We start from the raw sequence: 24,332 nt of genomic DNA, 5'->3' as shown, positions 1-24,332 counted from the left end.
ACAAGTCCGAAGTTCTAAACAGTGTTTTTATTCCCCAACCTTTCATGGACAATGTAAGTTCATAGACTGAAAGCAAAATATTAATCATACGAACGACATGTAAGCTATCAACATATTTAAAATGAATAATTCAATACAATACAGTACTCTTTTTGTGAGGACATTTGCGAAGTTTAGGTATAAATAAAGTCTTGGAAGAATCTCTTCCATAATTATAACACGACTACATGCTAAGATGCACTTCTTGCGGCAATATACGTCTTATAACAAGTTAAAATAGCTATTACTTCGATCAATCGTAGCTTAGCGGAGGGTACTGTAATGTTTTGTGTGTGTGAGTTTTCAACTACATCTTGGAATATTTCTCGTAGCCTAACTGTTGATTTTCGAATGTTTTCATGTGCTTCGAGTGTCTTTTTAATACTTGTATCGTGTGTTTTCACCGAGTTGTTTTTATCGAGTTATCAACATCTGTCGTAAGTACGACTTATGTTTCAAAGTTTCCCTTTTAGATTTTGTGAGTGAACATTACCAAGGAGAACATTTGCAATAAATGTTATTAATATTATCCTGGATCACGCATTATTTCATTACCTTAATTTGGAAACTACTATAAAAAAAAAAACGATATTACTAGTTATTTCCTTAACATCGAGTCATGCACTTTTCCCCTGGAACATCATTTTACTTTTATAGTGATATCAGTTACGAAGCTATAGGAACGATATTTATACGAAGTGGACAACTATGACATACTGTAATTAGCATTCATGTATTTTGTCAATATAAACAGGCTACTTTACAAAGTTGGGTAGTTGGACGGTAAGATAAGTTTTATGTTTACTAGCCTTGCAACTAGTCTACCTTAACATACACTTTATGTCAGCTTCTCAGAAGCAACACAACACTCAACAGAATGTACCTTCTTCTTTGTATGAAGTTACATAAATGCTATAAGAAGTAATGACGAAAAAAATATAATAATTAAAACTTCCCGGGATCTATTTTGGTTGCTTGAAAACAACTTCTCATGTATATGTTTATTACTTGCACCTATTTCTTTTTAATAAACATTTAAACGACAAACATCTTTTCGTTAAAAAAAAGCCATTTATTCATTTCAACATCACCAAAAATCATTGGCAGGCTAAGTAACGTACGCAACCCATACAATTTAAAATATTCTACCCATATATTTTGTTTATTGTTGGATGACTAGGCTTGTTCAGAAGCAGATGATCATGATAGTAGATCTTATCCGAATTTTGATGCTTCCTGTTTCGTTTTATACTTCATTTACTATGCTTACATAATTATTATTGTCATACCCCCATATATGAAGTACACCTACTGTACAGCCACTAACAGACAAACTAACACAGAGTTACGTGTTAGTGGTATGCAGAGCTGAACACAATCTAACAGGGACAAACAGTTGAACAGACATATAGAGTTTCTTTGAATGTAAGTATACTTTACCTATAGGCATATGTGATTTTATTTATTGTTTTAATCAATTATTATGCGTGAACACAATCAACCAATATCTGATGATGATGATCATTGCCGAATTAACAGGACTGGTTATAAGGTCTTGGTTATTTTCCTTCGCATGTTTCCAAGATCTAATGGAAATGTATGGGCGCCATTTTGTAATGGATTATAAAACATGTGGATACCACTTGTAGAGTAGCTAGGCTATTCATAGGCAATGATGTATTACTAGATTTGTATTGTGTAAGCCTTATTGATAAGTCGATGTGAATATGAAGGATAAATGCTTCATTTAAGTTCATGATAAAGTAAACTATTTTGAACTACCAAGACGCTGCCAGTCCGTCGTTCACAAGCTGCAATTTTAACCCATACAGGTATATATGTAAATAGCTCTCTATTTCTGTTTCCTCTTCTCTCCCATCCTAGTGGTTATGTAATAGGTATGCCTATACTCTTCCACATCCTGTGCTCATATTTCCCTGTATATTTAGTAGTGAGCCAGTGGCAACAGTACTTTCTTTGTTCTGCCAAAGTTGCTGGTTGCAGTAAACATCTTCTCTTCTTCCTTTCTTTTCTTAGATAATGGATGCCTTGTCTTACTTGTTTCAGTTATAGGATAGACATTTGTATGCAGATTTAGTCTGTGTAAATTAGCCCTGATTGGTTCTCAGTGTTACTCTTGGTAGCTAGGGTGTGTCTAGGCCAATCAGAGGTGTTAAAAGGGTCACATGTTGTTACCCTGTGGTTTAGGTGCTTCCTCCAAGGTGTCTTAGGAGAGAGAGGCAGTTTGGTTGTCAGCCAGTCAACAGGGCATGTTTGTATTTTAGCCACTCTTGACATAATGTAGTCTGTACACTACAGTATACATATATACAGATAGTTAATAAGTTGTCAATAGTATCTTGTGCTTTGAGAATATATATCTACATAAATATAACTTTTACTGGAGGAAGTAATTGTTAATTATTGATTTGCCTTACGTTTGTGTGATTTCATCGTTATATTGGATTCAATGGAACTGAGAGCTGCGTTCTGCTAGTTGCCATTTTGTATTTACATATCTTTTACCTGGACTTCACCTACTCTTTTACCTATCTTGTACCTGGACTTCACTTACTCTCCTTGGAAAGAACGTTTCTCTGAACATATCTATTTTCACTGGAGTATTCCTGGAACTCTCACCCATATCTATTTTCACTGGAGTATATTCATGGAACTCTCACCACTCACCGTCTCTTTCGTAAGTTCGTGCTATCGGACATTCATTTAATAAACCTTTCATCACCGTGCCTACCAGTCATTCAACTACATTGCTGTGCCGTGCTGCTGGACTAAACAGACCCGCCCGCCAGATAAGCTTTATCTCTTTTTTATTAATATGCACATGTGTAAGTTTTGTGGCCACTTGACACCCCTAGTTGTTTATATTCAATATCTCTAGTTTTCATTGTTGATACCCCACAGTTAAGTGTAATTGTGTAACAGTATGAGTACTTTACCAAGATTCCTTATGTTGCACTCTTTCAGCAAATATAGCTAATTAATTTACCTAACAGCCAGTCTTATTCTTGTTTTTAGCCTGTTGTATTTGTTATAAAGTGGTCAGCTGTCCCCACACATCGTGACCACAAGGGGATTCCCAATAATCCTGTTGTACAGCTAGCTGCTGTCAAGAACCCCATATCCCGCAACTCTTACATATACAGCGCTTAAGAGAACAGATCTAAAAGTAATATTGAGGAGCATGTGATGGATAGAACATATCCTCCTTATTCCTGAAGAACCTTTACGCTAAACGTTCTTGTAAGCGACACAATCTTTAGAATTAGACATTGGCTAAATTTTTTTGTTTCTCTTGAGAGATATGTCCTTGGTTCCTTGTTCTCATAGTGCATGAGTAAACTTAACGTTGTTTCATCGTAGATGCAGTAGTAAACACATTATCAATGAAAAATTTTGCCACCCTGGGTATTAATTGGTCGAAAATGTGACAAGAAGTTTCAACACCGTTTGTCAATCATAAATACACTTATGTGAATTTTTTTCTGAGATTTATTTTAACACGAACTGTTTGATATATGGTAAACAATGAAAGACTGAGTGACTTGATAAAAAAAAAACACTTATTAAATATTTGCTCAAAATTAAAACACTAAACATTAATAGCAGTGCTGATGAATATTAAAATTGGCAGGAAAGACAGTATCAAACAGAAAACTCTCCCAACTTATTCTAACAATTCACAATAATTATACTGGACCTGATAATCATAGTCTGATCCATGCATATCTTTAACTTGACTAAATGAAAAGTCTTATAGGTAGTAGGCTTTCATGATTCTAAACGATCTAGTATTAAATGTGACGGAAAGGACAATATCGAATTACAGTCAGACACTACACAATTTTAAATTGAAGTATTGATAACACACATCAAGTACATATCACAATTTTATTGAAGGACATTCCAGATAGTGAGATGCTTAACCATTTTATGTTTTGTATACCGCTCATCTTGGCTACTTATGTAAGCTAAAAATAACTCAACAATTAATTTATTGTGTAATATTTCAGCTGTTGTACTTACCAATTACACATATAGAGTAAACAAGGAAGTATATATTTGCCCCATGTTCCTTAACTACTGTTCTATCACAATCACGATTGCGTATTTGTCAACATTAACGTCATCCATGATAATAATCAAAGGAATGATCAGATTATATTATGAAGCCAATAATTGATTATTTTCTAATTAGATATACAATTTTCATTTCAGTGGTGCACAGCCCATGATGGCTGATAAAAGTAACAACTATAGGACTGTGTTAGCAGATGTTGCTGATGAGCTGACAGATAACGAAGCAAAGGATTTGGCATTTGAACTAGTCATTCCTCGTGGCGAGCGTTGCAAGATCAACAATGGAAGAACGTTAATTGACGTGATGGAGAAACATGAAATGGTCTCAGAGGACAACGTCGATCAGTTGTTGAAACTACTAAGAAAACGATGTTGCAATGTTGCTGCAACCAAATTGGAAGGCTACAAACAAACTCAAAACACCAGTAAGTATTTATATATATATATATATATATATATATATATATATATATATATATATATATATATATATATATATATATATATATATATTTATATATATATATATATATATATATTTATATATTTATTTATATAAATGTATAAATATATGTATAAATGGTATCTTACATATAACGTTTTAATCGAACATGGCGTTTAAAAATCGTACGGTACCTTTACATTTGTCCTACAATTTAAGACCTGTTTGCATTTTTGGGGTCGGAATTCATTAGGCTGATCCCCTAGCTTCTAAATCAGTAAGCAGTACAGTATGACCAAAATTATCTTTGTTCTGATGGGGAATTTAGTTACGTTTGATTAGTGTCACAGCATACTAGTGGAGAAAAACAATAGACTTCATTTTGATTAGTTTTCAAGTAACCTGAACACTATGGATTCTTATCAGCTTTGAACCATCGACGCTTTAGCATTTCAGTGTGATTGTTAACAAACACAATAAAGCAAATATAGTGGGGAAGTTGGGCGAAGTAGACGTCCCATTTAGATTAATGACCACTTTTCACATACATGACTTTAAGCATGACTTTATTTTACGTAAGTTGAAATCGTGCAACATTTGTGCTGATTGAAGGTCCTTCATATCCTATACAGTTAGTCACATTAGCATATCTTCTAGATTATGTAACAAATGAAAGAGAAAAGACCTGTCTATAGGGCCTACGTACTTCCCTTCAACGAAAGTTTCATGTTATCATCACATTGACATTAAAAAAGAAAATGTAATCGTTAAACATAATTGATCGTGAATTGTTATAAGCAAACTGTTTATACCAATCTTAAATTACAAATTCTGCCTTTTACAGGTACCCAACAGGGAGCAGTAAGCCACGCGGATACTTGTGACTCTCCTTCGGGCCAAGAGCAAACCTCTAGTGACAGACACCAGATGGATCGAGTTCCCAGGCCAAACTGGTTCTTTTCGACACATGATATGTTAACTGGACCCAAGCTCAAAAGAAGGGAAGGGAACGAAAAGGATAAAGGTAGAAAATGTATATCTAGAGATGATGGCATTCCAAGTCTCTTCATTTCCCCATCTGAACGTGGTAACAATTTTAAGTATAGATGACAGCTGAAAGAATTAGTTTAGCTATCCTCAACTGCGTATGTTATTTCTAATTGTATTTCAATCCTCAAGAGCATTTGATTCGTCGAAAGTAGATCCTCTTTTTCTTAAGGGGTAATCAATACCTACGTAACGTATTTGGCTTATATCATATATGTCTATGTGAAGATCAACTCCCTATGTAACTGTTAATTAAGTGTTTCGTTTGGAAGATTCAAAAGTGTGTCACTTGGATAGGAAACCTTTAGGTTGTCGATGTTTCTCTCTCCATGTTTTCAAAAAAGAAATTACATCATCGGATAATGTAATTAGCTTCATTATTTTAAAATCTTTATTATTCTCAAATAAGTAACTACAAAGCCCTTTTATATAAATATGTATATATATATATATATATATATATATATATATATATATATATATATATATATATATATATATATATATATATATATTTATTTATATATATATATATATATTTATATATATATATATATATATAAATATATATATATATGTATATATATATATATGTGTGTGTGTGTGTGTGTGTGTGTGTATAAATGGTATCTTACATATAGAGTTTTAATCGAACATGACGTTTTAAAATCTTACGGTACCTTTACAATTGTCCTACAATTTAAGACCTGTTTGCATTTTTGGGGTCGGAATTCATTAGGCTGATTCCCTAGCTTCTAAATCAGTAAGCAGTACAGTATGACCAAAATTATCTTTGTTCTGATGGGGAATTTAATTACGTTTGATTAGTGTCACAGCATACTAGTGGAGTAAAAACAATAAACTTCATTTTGATTTGTTTTTAAGTTACCTGCAAACTATGGATTCTTATCAGCTTTGAACCATCGACGATTTAGCATTTCAGTGTGATTGTGAACAAACACAATGAAGCAAATACAGTGGGCGAAGTTGGTTGAAGTAGACGTGCCATTTAGATTAACGACCACTTTTCACAGACATGACTAAAAGCATGACTTTATTTTACGTAAGTAGACGTCATGAAATATTTGTGCTGATAGAAGGTCCTTCATATCCTATACAGTAAGTCACATAAACATTTCTTCTAGAATAGATTATGTAACTAATGAAAGAGAAAGGACCTGTCTATAGGGCCTACATACTTGCCTTCAACGAAAGTTTGATGTTTGCATCACATTGACTTTAAAAAAGAACATATAATCGTTAATCATAATTGATCGTGAACTGTTATAAGCAAACTGTTAATACCAATCTTAGATTACAAATTTCTACCTTTTTACAGTTACACAAAGGGGAGCAGTAAGCCACGCGGATACTTGTGACTCTCCTTCGGGCAAAGAGCAAACCTCAAGTGACAGATGCCAGACGAAATCACTTCTCAGGCCAAACTGGCTCTTTTCGACACATGATATGTGTACTGGACCCAACATTCAAGACAGATTCCAGATGCATCTACACCCCTGCAGTATGGACTGGTTTACTCCGATGTATGGTACTCTTACTGAACCCAAGCTCAAAAGAAGGGAAGGGAACGAAAAGGATAAAGGTAGAAAATGTATATCTTGAGATGATGGCATTCCAAGTCTCTTCATTTCCCCATCTGAACGTGGTAACAATTTTAAGTATAGATGACAGCTGAAAGAATTAGTTTAGCTATCCTCAACTGCGTATGTTATTTCTAATTGTATTTCAATCCTCAAGAGCATTTGATTCGTCGAAAGTAGATCCTCTTTTTCTTAAGGGGTAATCAATACCTACGTAACGTATTTGGCTTATATCATATATGTCTAAGTGAAGATCAACTCCCTATGTATCTGTTAATAAAGTGTTCCGTTTGGAAGATTCAAAAGTGTGTCACTTGGATAGGAAACCTTTAGGTTGTCGATGTTTTTCTCTCCATGTTTTCAAAAAAGAAATTACATCATCGGATAATGTAATTAGCTTCATTATTTTAAAATCTTTATTATTCTCAAATAAGTAACTACAAAGCCCTTCTCCATTACAGAAAATAAACATTGTAAATAAGTAAAGAACACTTTAACAATTGGAACAAATGTGGCTCGATAATGTCATGTCAAGACCGGATCATGTTTTCCAGCTTTGTGTGAAGGAACATTAAATAATGAGTCTACCATTTGCAATCAAATTTATCTTATTGGTCTTTGGAAGCTGTTCATGACAGTTACTTCTATCAATTAGATCAATAAACGGTGGATGGGTAGCCGCCTCATTTAATAAAGCGATTAACGTGTTGTTAACGACATATATTATAACATCACCATGACCTTGTTAGCTAAATAGGATGGGTGTAGGTAACGATCATGTGATGTGAGAGTGCCGCATGTCAAGATGATAACTATTTTGGCTTTTGTACGGCTTAGTTCAGAAGATAGTTCATGTAACCTGCATCGTAGTCAAACGTATTTGATAAGGAAATAGGTTATGCTGTGAAGATGTAAACCAACCAGTTAAGTTCATTGCGACTTTGAACAGTAATAATGTTGTGACACTTCCACTAAGTGATAATACATGTACATCTTACCAGAACTATATACATTGTGGGGTGTAAATATTTTATGTGAAGTTTATATCTTTTAACACTAATCTCTATATTAAGAAAATAGGTGATGGTGGTGGGGGAGGAGAAACATTTTTTTGGCCTATTTAATAAACTCATATATATATATATATATATATATATATATATATATATCAATATATATATATATATATATATATATATATATATATATATATATACATATATATATATATATACATATATATATATATATGTATATATATATATATGTACACATATATATATTTATATATATATAAATATATATATATATAAATATATATTGATATATATATATATATATATATATATTGATATATATATGTGTATGTATATATATATATATATATATATATATATATATATATATATATATATATATATATATATATATATATATAAATGGTATCTTACATACAGCGTTTTAATCGAACATGACGTATTAAAATCTTACGGTACCTTTACAATTGTCCTACAATTCAATTTAAGACCTGTTTGGATTTTTGGAGTTGGAATTCATTAGGATGATTCCCTAGCTTCGAAATCAGTAAGCAGTACAGTATGACCAAAATTATCTTTGTTCTGATGGGGAATGTAGTTACGTTAGTTAGTGTCACAGCATACTAGTGGAGTAAAAAAAAAGTTTGACGTTTGCATCACACTGACATTAAAAAAGAACATGTAATCGTTAAACATAATTGATCGTGAACTGTTATAAGCAAACTGTTTATACCAATCTTAGATTACAAATTTCTACCTTTTTACAGTTACCCAACAGGGAGCAGTAAGCCACGTGGATACTTGTGACTCTCCTTCGGGCAAAGAGCAAACCTCAAGTGACAGATGCCAGATGAATCCATTACTCAGCCTCCACTTGCACTTTTCGACAGATGATATGTGTACTGAACCCAAGCTCAAAAGAAGGGAAGGGAACGAAAAGGATAAAGGTAGAAAATGTATAGCTTGAGATGATGGCATTCCACGTCTCTCCATTTCCCCATCTGAACGTGGTAACAATTTTAAGTATAGATGACAGCTGAAATAATCAGTTTAGCTATCCTCAACTGCGTATGTTATTTCTAATTGTATTTCAATCCTCAAGAGCATTTGATTCGTCGAAAGTAGATCCTCTTTTCCTTAAGGGGTAATCAATACCTACGTAACGTATTTGGCTTATATCATGTATGTCTATGTGAAGAACAACTCCCTATGTATCTGTTAATAAAGTGTTCCGTTTGGAAGATTCAAAAGTGTGTCACTTGGATAGGAAACCTTTAGATTGTCGATGTTTCTCTCTCCATGTTTTCAAAAAAGAAATTACATCATCGGATAATGTAATTAGCTTCATTATTTTAAATCTTTATTATTCTCAAATAAGTAACTACAAAGCCCTTTTCCATTACAGAAAATAAACATTGTAAATAAATAAAGAACGCTTTAACAATTGAAACAAATGTGGCTCGAAAATGTCATTTCAAGACCGGATCATGTTTTCCAGCTTTGTGTGAAGGAACATTAAATAATGAGTCTACCATCTGCAATCAAATTTATCTTATTGGTCTTTGGAAGCTGTTCATGACAGTTACTTCTATCAATTAGATCAATAAACGGTGGATGGGTAGCCGCCTCATTTAATAAAGCGATTAACGTGTTTTTAACTACATATTTTATAACTTCACCATGACCGTGTGAGCTAAATAGGATAGGGTGTAGGTAACGATCATGTGATGTGAGAGTGCGGTTTGTCAAGATGATAACTAATTTTACTTCTGTACGGCTTATTTCAGAAGATAGTTCATGTAACCTGCATTGTAGTCAAACGTATTTGATAAGGAAATAGGTTAATATGCTGTGAAGATGTAAACCAACCAGTTATGTTCAGTGCGACATTGAACAGTAATAATGTTGTGAGACTTCCACTAAGTGATTATACATGTACATCTTACCAGAACTATATACATTGTGGCGTGTAAATATTTTATGTGAAGTTTATATCTTTTAACACTAATCTCTATATTAAGATACGAAAATAGGTGATGGTGGTGGGGGAGGAGAAACATTTTTTCTTGGCCTATTTAATAAATTCGAAACGATGCATTGTGGTAGACACTCTGAAATGTTAGTAGTGTTTAGTTAAAATAAGTCTTGCTCAACGTTTCTTTCACAGAAAGACTAAACGAATTGATTGGAGAAAAAGTACTGAAATTTGAAGTTCACGATGAATACAATCTGAATTATGAAGAGACAGAGGAATTTATTTCCAAGATGGCTGCCAAGAAAGACCATAATGACTGTTTCTTCTGCTGTTTCATATTTGATCTGATCATGGAATGGGTAAGTCACTCACGAAAGTTGAGCAAATTTCTCCAATTTGAAGTAAACGTTTAGTTTTGACAAGCCCTTTAAAAAAGTCAGTAACAAGCAATGTTACCATGACTTGAGTTTCATAAAAATAAGTCAATGACATTAAAATAATCTAGATGAATCCTATAACCATTTGTGTTTCTCTTTCTATTCTTTTTCATTGTTGTTAGATAAGTTCAAGCCTCGAAACTGCGAGGGCCTTAGCATAAAACCAAAGATATTTTTCTTCATCGGCTCAGATAGTGCAGCATTGAAGGAAAAGCCCTCAGGACTATGGACCAAAGAAGCAGACTTCTGTATTGGCTTGAGCACTGTACCAGGTTATGTAAATGTCCGCGATACTTTACACGGGACGATTTATGTCAAAAATGTGTACGAATGCTTCATGGCAAACTTTAAAAGCACATGTCTGATCAACATGCTCAAAGACGTTAGGATCGATTCTGATCTAATTGATCCTGTAACTGATGATATGCTCCAGGTATCTTGATCGTATATAGAAGAGGAGATTTGACATATCAGGATGGTCAAATATTTCAACAAAATTGTAAGTGGCGTCGTATATGTAAGTGGTGAAACATCAGAATATAATCTCTGTCTGAATGTGAAGGATATAGTAATAATACTGGCCTTCTTCATGAACTTCAGATGGTTTACCGAGTCAGTGTCTGGTTACGTGGTGCGATTTGTTTGTGGAAAAGAGTCACCCATTCAATACCTCCTACGTAGCAAGGCAACGTGTGGCTGTGGATAAAGGTATAAAACTGGAAGCGTGAAGTATGGAATTGGCTGCACTCCGAAGTACTAAAGCATATAAAGAAAATACTAACCAATACAGTACTGTACAGTGTATTTTTAGTTGAGGAAGATTTGTAGTAGAATATAGCCAATTTTCATACTTGTAGAAGTTTCAACATGACGCAACAGACACTATTAGCCTGGATATAAATGGATACAGGTGTGAGTTAGTACACACTAAAAACAAATTCAGATAGACAATGGAGTGAATTTTTACAATGTTGTTGTACATGTTACAGTAAATTTCGTGTCATCATCATTTACTTTATTTCGACCAGTGCTGTGATATTACGATGTCACAGACCATTAGAATGATCGACGTTAATTGCAACTTTTAGTCAAAAATAAATAAAGTACTATACAACTCCAGAAGAAATTTGCTAAGCCAATGATTACGTTTCTCCTACCTCTATTTTATCTGTGATCTTTCCTTTCGTCTCGTCTTGTTATAGTTTCTTCCTTTGGTAACAACATGACAAGTCAAAAACAATTTTCTTTGTTCTTCCTTCTTTTTCTTCTTCTTTTTTTTTCGTTTTTCGTTTTTCTCTACAAACGTATAAAACCGATGCTTTGTTTGCTTTGGGACTATATATATATGTGGCCTAATTTTATTTGTCTCGAAGAACAGTACATACAACTAACCTATTCGCATGCATAAGATAGAGTATGTAATACGTTTTTCTTCTAAGTGGTTCAGTAAGACATCGCCAGATCACCCTAACTCAGTAAGACATCGTCAGGTATCGTCAGATCACCCTTGCAGTATTTCCTTCTATCACAAGTATACAATATACAGTAGGATAATTATGTTTACTGACTGTATGTACATTTTATGCATATTGACTTTGTATAGATTCAACTACAAAGCATCAAGAGCCCTAGAGGCCAGCTAGTTTCACCAAGGAGATTCTACAAAGAAAACCTTGTTGCAGCACAAGCTTTGCAATTTATTTACACTTTAAGCCAGGGAGGATCTTTGTCTCCTATATTTTCATTCCAGAGAAATATGGATCACATAGAATGATCCTTAACATAAGGTCATTGAATAAGTTTGTAAAACTACACCATTTCAAGATTTTCACCGTGGCATTTAATGTGGATTTAAAATATCAATTCAGCTCAGAAAATGATTAATCATGGTGATCCCCAACACATATTGACATTTGATGTTTCTCAGACTGGCTGGGGTTCAGTAACTGAAGACCAAGCTGCTCAAGGAATGTGGAATCATGGGCAGTTGGGGTTTACACATCAACCAGCTTGAGCTACATTCAATTAAATTTAGGATGACAAATTTTGGTCAGAATTTTTACAACCTCCATTTGAGGATTCAATCACATAGTAATTCAGCTGTAGCTAACATAACCAAAGTGGAGGATTGAAATCCCTGCCTTGCAATATGATTGCCAAATTAATTTGTTTGAAGTGCATTAACATAAATATTTGGATTTCTGTTGCCCATATTCCTAGTTCACAGAAAGAACATACATACCATATACCACGGTCAGGTCATTGCATGACCATATCTTTGAAAATAAATTACAAATATCTGCAGTGACTGTAGGCCTAATGTCGATATTTTTTGCTAGCAGATTTAATACCAAACTAGCATATTTTGCGTCATGTAGAGCTGACCTATCGGCTTTGGCAGTTGATGATTCCAAATTAACAAAGAGGGATTACACCTTTTATGCTTTTCCTACTTTCAGTCTTGTAGAGAAGTATCTTTAAAAAGTAGCACGGTGGATCAGGCAACTAGAATTTTGCTAGCCACGTTGTGTACCTATTAGTCTTGGTTCGTCATGCTTTTGGAGATGCTAGCAACTTGGCATTTTAATTCTACTCCCAACCACACGGGACTCTCTGATTTTGCCGCTGGGCAGCAACCAGGCCAATCTACTAGCTTGTATGATGTCTTATTTCAGGGAAACAAATAATCGCACTAAATACTAAATTTTGATAAAGATTCTATCAAATCACCATGCATGCATAAGGAGTTACGTCCTTCCCTGGTCTCTGTTTACCCTAACCATTCAGACTGTGCAAATAGAAGCACTGATTGGTTAAAGAATGAAGTCAGTCGGTGGCGCTCTCACGTAACTCCTTCATGCATGCATAATGATTTCATATAGAATGTCAAGTTTGTTTTCCCTGTTAGTTGTGTTAGTTTCGCTTTATTATAACCTGTGTAAAAGTAGTAAAGTGGCAACGTTATAAGGAAGCATTCTGTCATACCAATACGGTACAACCGTACAGCGTGTAACATCCTGTGTTGAAGACCACATTAAGCGAGGCGGCGTAGAAGCAGAGCACGAAGCAACCAAATTGTAACCGTATATGTTACTAAATATACTTCTTTTAAGGTAAGTAAAAGACAGGATATTTTTCAATATTATGGCATATAAAGGACCCAACCAAAGTAACGCAAACGTGTTAGCAAAAGTATCGGACTACAATGGTCGCCATTCCTGCTAAATTGTCTGCAAGGCAAATGTTGATGACTAGACAAGGTTGTATGACGTATAAGATATCAACGAAGTCAATGCTACAATATCCTGATCAGTCTGTATTGTATATGTAGGCATATATATCAGCACCACAGTGAGGGCATTACTGCAGGCTACGGAAACTTTTATAACATAGCTTCGATTGCATATAACTAATGATATGTAAAGCTGATGAATGATGAATGTAGAGTGTGTGGGTGTAGTTCAGGGTTGGAGCAGGGCATAAACTGGCATACAAACTGTGGTGCCTTGCCCTCCTCACATCCGATCCCTTTGTGTCGTCCTCAGTAGAGTAACCGCTAGTCTGGACCCGCAGAATCAAAGATATTTATTTTATTCAAATGAATGTCGTAGCGAATCTTTGCCCGTGGGAAACCTGGGGCAGAAGGCAGCCAAGCTAGGTGACATCAATACCCCCTCATATCCCCACTCTGGCAGCAGACTGTCACAGTTAACTACGTGATTTTCATCGCTGATGACCACAAGATCAAATCTCCAGCTAGATGTTCTTGGATCTATTAATTGGAATCAATGAAGTGTAAATCAGTTTTAAAGCTTGTGCAACCTAGGAGGCTTTTTCTTTGTAGAACCTTCTTGGTACAACTAACTGGCATATATCAGGCTCACAATGCTTTGTAGTGAAATGTACACAAAGCCAGTACACATAAAATGTAAATACAGTCAGTATACATAATGATGCTACTGTACCTGTACACTTGTGATAGAAGGAAATCCTGGAGGTTGATGTTTTAACGATGTTTTACTAAATCACTATAAAAAGATTCATCCCATTCTTCAACGATATGTGTGGTGTTTGGTTGAATAACGGCAACTAATTTTTGGATGTAATTTTCAATTGGTAGCTAGGGAAGAGGACATTCTTCAATGCAGGTAAATGCAAAACATGTATATGCTACTAGAAATAGCTTCATTAATGAAAACACTAGCTGCAGTTAACGATGATTTTCCCATGCGGCTCAAATTTATCGATGGTTGATTGGGTAAAGGATGGTGAGTGTCCTGTTTTTCAGTCACATCGTTTTATAACAAGTTGGTCAGGCTAATCCGACAGTAGGCTATACATAAGCTTTGATAAAGGCTCTATCTTCGCAGTTGTCAAACAGTTTCTGTCGCAATCTGTACGGATTAAAACATTCTATATTGGTAATTAAGTTAATAAACATATTCCCTTATTTTTGAAATTCAGTTCCAAGATAAAAGTTCATAATTTCGGTGTTGCATACTAAGGTTTCTTTTACGATTACGATATGTGAGCGGACTTTCCCTCTCTTTGACGGGTAATTTTAATTTGTTTAAAGTCCTCTTTTTATTATTGAAAGAGTGAGCAATTACTGTGAGACTATTAACTTATTATCACTTTGTATTGGACTTTAATAACTATCGAGAATAATTGTTTTGCGTTACTGGTACTAATTAAGTAAGCCTCTACTATGCTATTATAAACTAGGCCTTTACAGTACAGAAGGGCTGCTACCATTATTCTAGTACGTAAACTTTGTATACATTACAGCACAGTACAATGACCCGACTACTTAGGCATATATGGTCGGATGGGACGTGTGCCCCGTTAGCGTAGGGCAAAAAAAATACGCAATGTGTCAGATTTCTTAGCAAAACGATGAAAGAACCTCCCTTTGTTTTAAAGTTGCTACATGTTTGCAGAGAATCCGGAATCTTCAATACTCACACTCACCCTCATGTTTCTAAATTATATATACATAACAATGCTTAAACTAAAGGCAGCGTTGATGAACTTTAACTTTGGAAAGATAACGAGTATCTTAAACTGAAATATTAAAAAGAGCACTTATTATAACAAGTTACACTTATTATAATGAATCGTGTGAAACCAATCTAGTAAATGTATATCTTTAGCTTGATTACATAATAGTCTCATGGTTAATAAGCTTACACAGTTGGGAACATGGGACTCGACATAACTTTCAAGAAAGTTATTCACCGTGAAAATAAGCCGAGCACTACACAGTACACCACCGATAACTTAGTTTTATTGATGTAGTATTAGGTATCGGTTCGAAAGACATCGTTTAAGTTACTCTCATCAGTTGCGATTGAGCAAGCAATTCTCCGACGATACTGAAAGCAAGATGCTAGTGAGCTGTCAAATAGTGGGTACTTTAGGTACCGTCAGGTTTCGTAATATACCATCTTTCTACATTTGCTTTCTTTTCTTCCAACTTATCACAGTTTAATACGTATTTTGTATCAGTTTCTTATATGTTCACTCGCTACAGAGAAAGACGTCCAAACTGTTGACCATTCAATACTTACCAAAACAATTTACGTTATGGAATTCGTGGGAATGCCTAGAATATGTTTTCCAGTTAGTTATCCAACAGGAGACAATGTACTGTTGTTAATAATACATCTTCATAATATTCTAATGCCAGCACTGGAGTTCCACAAGGTTCCGTTTCGGGTCCCTTACCATTTTTACTTTACGCTAATGATATTTAAAATGCTGTTCCAAATGTTTCCGTTCGCCTCTTTGCTGATGATACAAATGTATTTCTTGCGGGCCAAAATTGTGCTGATTTAATTAAGAAAATCAAATTGATTCTCAAGAAACTTAAGGATTGGTTTGATGTAAGCAAATAAACTTAAAACATTGGCAAATCTAGCTACACAATTGTTCATGCTCGTAATAAAAGTCATTTATGTTACGATAGTTATTCGATCATTTGACGTTATTGAAATTTTTAAATCACCTTTCACAAAATACTTAGGATTGATAATTGACGAAACTTTATCATGAAAGCAACATATTAATGATCTATGTACACGTTTACTTATTATAAGTACATTGGTATTTTCTATCATATTAGGAACACTCTTCCAATTGAGACAGCAATCAAACCTTACTATTCATTTATCTATTTTCAACTTTTTTATGCAATTGAAATCTAAGGTACATCATGCACTTCTTTCTTAAATCCTCTACAAACCCTCATCCTTGTCATTTGAAATTTTCCAAATTTGTATGACGCCACTGACCCTAAACATAATGAGGGTCGCAAGGTCATATTCCCAACTGTACATATGTCTAATGATACTATGGAATGAAAATCAGCCAGAACACAATTTGAAAGTAAAGTACCGAGAACACACATCATGTATCATAATTTCATTGTACTACATTCAAGACTACGCTTGACGTCCATGTGTATACCACTGATCCATGGCAACTTATGTCTCGAGCATAATTTACAATTATGAATGCCCTCTTGTAATTGTTAGTGTCATCCACGTAAATATTCAAAGAAATAATGACATGATATTATGAACCCATATTTAGAATATTATGGCTGATAGAAGTACGAACTATATGACTGTGTTAGCAGATGTTGCTGATGAGCTAAGAGATGACGAAGCAAAGGCTTTGGCATTTGAACTAGACATTTCTCGTGGTGAGCGTAGCAAAATCAATAATGGAAGAAAGTTAATTGACGTGATGGAGAAAAATGAAATGATCTAAGGGAACAACGTAGATCAGTTGTTGAAAATTCTAAAAAATCGACGTCACAATGTTGCTGCAACCAAATTGGGAGACTACAAAAAAATCATATTACAAGTAAGTATATATATGTATGTGTGTATGTATGTATGGGTGCATGTACGTATGTATGTATGGAGCTACTAGGCCTTGATTGTACCCCCGTGGTACAATTAACAATAAAGTTAACACACTTCAGTGTTTTTCATAGTTTGCTATCTTAATAGTATATTAACAATCATTCGCAGGTCCGGAGTCTGAAAGTGGCGATATGTTACCGAAAGATAGACGGGTTGACGAAAGGTTTCTTGAAGTGAGTATTGCTTAGCAATAATGATGTCATATCTTTCATTTAATGGTTGAGGAGAGTTGAGGATTAAAAAGATTAAGAATGATAAATCATCACTTCGAACATGATATTATGAATTTGCAATATTTGAGTTGTTTCTATCTCATTTGAAAGACTTTGACTTGTTGAGAACTTCATTGACTATAATTTTGACAGCTCCTGGGTACGAGCTAACTTTGAAGACTCTTGACATTGGTCTGAATCTCCTCTAAGAAGTCTCAATGTGCCGTGTGTAATTGATTTGTATGTATTATGGTCCTATTGTCATCATACTTTGTGCTTGCGATCAATGTCATATGTGTCTACCTTTGATAGATTGATTAGATGGTGATAATATAATGAAATACTTATATGTTCTTTATATTGCCATAAAGATGAATGGCATTGTTGCAATGATGTAATATTATCCTGGTAGATAAATTTACATCGAAATAACCATGCCATGAGTGGGTTGGAAAATGTACGGTTTGTCAACAACCTATTCAGTAAATGATTAATAGGTAAATGCTAAGAGAGTCTGAGATTTAAAATAGAAGTTATTCAGATTTGTTGTAGATAAGAGTCATTGAGCCAACTGCCCAGTTATAATATAGCTTCCGTTATGAAGGCAAAATATTGCCGTTTATTTACTTTATTAAGATTACTGTCTTGTGCCTGATATCTGTGGTGTAATAAACATGGATTACACCAACATATGTTTATGCTTGGTTTAAATTAGATAAGTAATTTGTGTGTAATTTCGTATTATTTCAATTTGCTACGGTATGATCGATTGATTTCATTCAAATTAAGCAGAAACAAAAATGGAAAACAAAGACGTTCTCATGCGTTGTACATTTGCGATAATAAAAAAACGTATTGCACAATATGCATGTGTGTGTATCCATGGCCAATGTGATGAAAATACGTATATGAAATGAATATCTTTTCAAATGGCAAACGCGATATATGTACACATACGGTTAATGCAAACTGTTGCATGGCGGTTTCCTAAAAGGAGAGTATTTATAACTTTACCTGTTTGCAGACTTTGTCGGAACAATTCACGCGAGAGTGGAAGGACGTTGGAAGAAGGCTCGGATTTACAGAATCAGATCTTGAAAGTTTCTTAGCAGACCATCCTACGCGCCGAAAAGAGGCAATTTTAGACATGCTAAAATCTTGGTGGCAAATGAATGGGAAGAAAGCAACATACTACGTACTGGCAGAGGCGTTTAAAAAGGCTAAACGAGTAGACCTTCAGGAAGAAGTGTTAGACTACGGTTAGCAATCTGTTCTAAATATTCTGATCTTAGTGGATCTTGTATATCACGTATAAGATAACCACATATAGTTGTTACTTAAATCAAATCAATTTATGCCTATATGGGCAATGTCTACATGACGATAAATGGAGTTATATAAAATATTTAGATCTCACTCTAAGACGGAAACATCGATTTTTTTTTTACGTAATGTTTCTGGTCTGGAGCTTGTTACGATTTTTATGGCAGGATATTATTTATGTCATGCTAGTTAAATCCTTATGAAGATTAGAGTCTATTTTGGCTTTGGTTTTGATTAAAACCTCGAACATTTAACACAATACATAAAAGCATGGTTTTACAATATGTGTTTGATAAAGATGTTGAAACAGGTCTCAAGAAAAAATGATGGAAATGATGGAAAAGTATGGATTCTTATCAGCTTTGAACCATCGACGCTTTAGCATTTAGTGTGATTGCTCTTTGGGGTGAACATGTTTTCTAGCAATATTGTTTTTGCCTTTTTACAGCTACCCAACAGGGAGCAGTAAGCAACACGGATACTTGTGACTCTCCTTCAGGCAAAGAGCAAACCTCAAGTGACAGATACCAGATGAATCATAGTCCCAGAGGACATTGCCTCATTTTGACATATGATGAGTTTACTGAACCCACGCTCACAAAAAGGGAAGGGAACGAAAAAGATAAAGGTAGAAAATGTATATCCTAAGATGATGGCATTCTACGTCTCTTCATCCCCGCATCTGAACGTGGTAACAATTTTAAGTATAGATGACAGCTGAAATAATCATTTTAGCTATCCTCGTATCCTACGTATGTTATTTCTAATTGTATTCAATCCTCAAGAACCTTTTGATTTGTCGAAAGTGGAACCTCTTTTCCTTAAGGGGTAACCAATACATACGTAACGTATTTGGCTGATGTCATAAATGTCTTGTGAAGAACAACTCACAATGCAACTGTTCAAAAAAAGTGTTCTGTTTGGAAGATTCAAAGTGTGTCACTTGGATTAGAAACCTTTATATTGTCTATGTTTCTCTCTCTATGTTTACAAGGTAATATATGTAATGACAGATTTGGCAACAATATTTTCAAATCTTCATTATTTTCAAATAAGTTACTACAAAGCCCTTCTCCATTACAGAAAATAAACATTGTAAATAAATAAAGAAAGAAAGAAAGAAACGATTTAACAATTGATACAAATGTGGCTCAATTATGTCGTGTCAAGATCAGGTTTTTCAGCTTTATGTGTGAAGGAATATGAAATCCGTGTGTCTCCCATCTGTAATCAAATTTATCTTATCGGTCTTTGGAAGCTGTTCATGACAGTTACTTCTATCAAATAGATCAATAAATGGTGGATGGGTAGGTGCCACCTTTAATAGAGCGATTAACACATATTATAACATAATCATGATCTCTGTTTGTCAAATAGGATAGGGTGTAGGTTACGATCATGTAATGTGAGAGTGCGGTTTGTCAAGGTGATGACTATTTTTACTTCTGTACGGCTTAGTTCAGAAGATAGTTCATATAAACTGCATTGTAGTCAAAAAGTATTTGATAATGAAATAAGTTATGCTGTGAAGATGTAGACTAACCAGTTGTGTTCAGTGCGACCTTGAACAGTAATCATGTTGTGACACTTCCACTAAATGATTATACAAGTACATCCTACCAGAACCAAATACATTGTGGGGTGAACATATTTTCTAGCAATATGATCTTACCTTCTGACAGGAAAAGATCAACTCTAAGTGTGATATAGTGAAGTTTATATCTTATAACACTAATCGGTCTATTAAGATACGAAAATAGGGGATGGTGGTGGGGGAGGAGAAACATTTGTTTTTCTTGGCCTCTTTAATAAACTCAAAACGATGCATTGCGGAAGACACTTTGAGATGATACAGTAGTGTTAGTTAAAACAAGTCCTGCTCAACGTTTCTTTCACAGTAAAACTAAACGAATTGTTTGGAGAAGTACTGAATTTTGAAGTTCACGATGAATACAATTTGAATTATGAGGGGACAAACGAAGTTATTTCCAAGATGGCTGCCAAGGAAGACCATAAAGACTGTTTCATCTGCTGCGTTTGTTCTCACGGAGATGGACAGGCGTTCTTTACAACAGACGGAGGAAAGATCGAATTTCAATATCTGATGGGTAAGTCACTCACGAAAGTTGAACAAATTGCTCCAAGTTGAGGAAAACGTTTAGTTTTGACAAGCCTTTTAAAAATATTCAGTAACAAGCAATGTTACCATGACTTGAGTTTAATAAATATTAGTCAATGACATAAAATAATCTAGATAAATCCTATAACCATTTGTATTTCTCTTTCTATACTGTTTCCGTGTTGTTAGATAAGTTCAAGCCTCAAAACTGCGAGGGCCTCAGGGGAAAACCAAAGATATTTTTCTTCGTCACTTGTCTTGGTGAAAGATTTCAAGAGTTCCACAAGGACGGTATCGGCTCAGATGGTGCAGGATTGATGGGAAAGCTCTCAGGACTGTGGGCCAAAGAAGCAGACTTCTGTATTTGCTTGAGTACTGTACCAGGTTATGCAAACGCCCGCGATCCTTCTAAGGGGACGATTTATGTCCAAAATGTGTACGAATGCTTTAAGGCAAACTATAAAAGCACAGGTCTGATCGACATGCTCAACGACGTTAGGGAACGAACAAATGAAAAATTGAAACAAAATCCGGTACAACTGAAAAGTTATGATAGTCCTATCTGTCATATTAGCCCAACAATCAGTACACTTTTAAGAAAAGTTTACTTTTCATCATGAATAATTGTCATGTTTTATCAATAACAAAGGCGTATATTACGTTCGATTCTGGTCTTATTGATCCTGTTTATGAATTTGTTGAGCCCCTGGGTCCCCTGTGTAGGAATTTTGTTCCCGTAAATGCTTTGGTTTCAGATTACGAGTACTGTTGTATTTGAAAAGTACTAATGCATATTCTATTTAAAACTGTCTGCATAACAGAAACATGAAACATTAATTACCAAATTTCTCATATATGTTAATTATAAGATCCTAAGAGTGGAATTTTTAATGTTCAACTTATGATATGCTCCAGGTATCTTGATCATATTTGACATATCAAGATGGTCAAATATTTCAACCAAATTGTAAGTGGCGTTGTATATGTTAGTAGAGAAACACCAGAATATAATCTCTGTCTGAATGTGAAGGATATTGAAATAACGCTGGCCTTCTTCATGAACTTCAGATGGTTTACCGAGTCAGTGTCTGGTTACGTGGTACGATTTGTTTGTGGAAAAGAGTCACCCATTCAATACCTCCTACGTAGCAGGGCAACGTGTGGGTTTGGATAAAGGTATAAAACTAGAAGCGTAAAGTATGGAATTGGCTGCACTCCGAAGTACTATGGCATATAAAGAAAATATTAACCAATACAGTACTGTACAGTGTATTTTTAGTTGAGGAAGATTTGTAGTAGAATATAGCCAATTTTCATACTTGTAGAAGTTTCAACATGACGCAACAGACACTATTAGCCTGGATATAAATGGATACAGGTGTGAGTTAGTACACACTAAAAACAAATTCAGATATACAATGGAGTGAATTTTTACAATGTTGTTGTACATGTTACAGTAAATTTCGTGTCATCATCATTTACTTTATTTCGACCAGTGCTGCGATATTACGATGTCACAGACCATTAGAATGATCGACGTTAATTGCAACTTTTAGTCAAAAATAAATAAAGTACTATACAACTCCAGAAGAGAAAAATTGCTTAGCCAATGAATACGTTTGTCCTACCTCTATTTTATCTGTGATCCTTCCTTTCTTCTCGTCTTGTAATATTTTCTTCCTTTGGTAACAACATGACAAGTCACAAAACAATTTTCTTTGTTCTTCCTTTTTTTTGTTTTTTCGTTTTTCGTTTTTCGTTTTTCTCTACTAACGTATAAAACCGATGCTTTGTTTGCTTTGGGACTATATATATGTGGCCTAGTTTTATTTGTCTCGAAGAACAGTACATACAACTAACCTATTCGCATGCATAAGATAGAGTATGTTATACGTTTTTATTATAAGTGGTTCAGTAAGACATCCCCAGATCACCCTAACTCAGTAAGACATCGTCAGGCATCGTCAGATCACCCTTGCAGTATTTCCTTCTATCACAAGTATACAATATACAGTAGCATAATTATGTTTACTGACTGTATGTACATTTTATGCATACTGACTTTGTATAGATTCAACTACAAAGCATCAAGAGCCCTAGAGGCCAGGTAGTTTCACCAAGGAGATTCTACAAAGAAAACCTTGTTGCAGCACAAGCTTTACAATTTATTTACACTTTACGCCATGGAGGATTTTTTGTCTCCTATATTTTCATTCCAGAGAAAGATGGATCACATAGAATGATCCTTAACATAAGGTCATTGAATAAGTTTTTAAAATATCACCATTTCAAGATTTTCAACGTGGCATTTAATGAGGATATAAAATATCAATTCAGCTCAGAAAATTATTAATCATGGTGATCCCCGACACATATTGACATTTGATGTTTCTCAGAGTGGCTGGGTTCAGTAACTGAAGACCAAGCTGCTCAAGGAATGTGGAATCATGGGCAGTTGGGGTTTACACATCAACCAGCTTGAGCTATATGCAATTACATTTGGGATGACAAATTTTGGTCAGAATTTTCACAACCTCCATTTGAGGATTCAATCACATAGTAATTTAGCTGTAGCTAGCATAACCAAAGTGGGAGGATTGAAATCCCTGCCTTGCAATATGATTACCAAATTAATTTGTTTGAAGTGCATTAACATCAATATTTGGATTTCTGTTGCCCATATTCCTAGTTCACAGAAAGATCATACATACCATTTATCACGGTCAGGTCATTGCATGACCATATCGTTGAAAAATAAATTGCAAACACCTGCAGTGACTGTAGGCCTAATGTCGATGTTTTTTGCTAGCAGATTTAATACCAAACTAGCATATTTTGCGTCATGTAGAGCTGACCTATCGGCTTTGGCAGTTGATGCTTCCAAATTAACATAGAGGGATTACACCTTTTATGCTTTTCCTGCTGTCAGTCTTGTGGGAAAGTATCTTCATAAAGAAGCACGGGGACCAGGCAACTGGAATGTTGCTAGCCACGTTGTGTACCTCGTAGTCTTGGTTCGTCATGCTTTTGGAGATGCTAGCAATTTGGCATTTTAATTCTACTCCCAACC

At 34.7% G+C, this 24,332-nt stretch overlaps 2 protein-coding genes across 4 annotated transcripts; both read left to right on the top strand.

The window, feature by feature from the left end:
• Positions 1-1,930: 1,930 nt before the first annotated feature.
• Positions 1,931-11,913, top strand: LOC139983659 (uncharacterized). 2 transcript variants are annotated; one of them, XM_071997362.1, is made up of 7 exons: positions 1,931-2,885; positions 4,276-4,562; positions 5,424-5,603; positions 6,966-7,229; positions 9,032-9,211; positions 10,432-10,598; positions 10,799-11,913. In XM_071997362.1, exons 2-7 carry the CDS (start codon positions 4,289-4,291, stop codon positions 10,835-10,837), a joined length of 1,104 nt encoding a protein of 367 aa, XP_071853463.1. In that variant the 5' UTR covers positions 1,931-2,885; positions 4,276-4,288; the 3' UTR covers positions 10,838-11,913. The 2 variants fall into 2 exon arrangements, with proteins under 2 accessions (XP_071853463.1, XP_071853464.1); XM_071997363.1 differs by lacking the exon at positions 1,931-2,885 and having other exon boundaries at positions 3,029-4,562.
• A 1,719-nt stretch (positions 11,914-13,632) lies between these two features.
• LOC139983660 (caspase-8-like) lies at positions 13,633-22,974 on the top strand. 2 transcript variants are annotated; one of them, XM_071997364.1, is made up of 6 exons: positions 13,633-13,789; positions 17,717-17,781; positions 18,845-19,079; positions 19,592-19,771; positions 21,042-21,251; positions 21,452-22,974. In XM_071997364.1, exons 2-6 carry the CDS (start codon positions 17,740-17,742, stop codon positions 21,880-21,882), a joined length of 1,098 nt encoding a protein of 365 aa, XP_071853465.1. In that variant the 5' UTR covers positions 13,633-13,789; positions 17,717-17,739; the 3' UTR covers positions 21,883-22,974. The 2 variants fall into 2 exon arrangements, with proteins under 2 accessions (XP_071853465.1, XP_071853466.1); XM_071997365.1 differs by lacking the exon at positions 13,633-13,789 and adding an exon at positions 17,415-17,546.
• The last annotated feature ends 1,358 nt before the right edge of the window (positions 22,975-24,332 follow it).

This window comes from Apostichopus japonicus, chromosome 16 (genome assembly GCF_037975245.1).
Source record: "Apostichopus japonicus isolate 1M-3 chromosome 16, ASM3797524v1, whole genome shotgun sequence".
Lineage (NCBI taxonomy): Eukaryota > Metazoa > Echinodermata > Holothuroidea > Aspidochirotida > Stichopodidae > Apostichopus > Apostichopus japonicus.
This window is presented reverse-complemented; position numbering and strand designations above follow the sequence as displayed.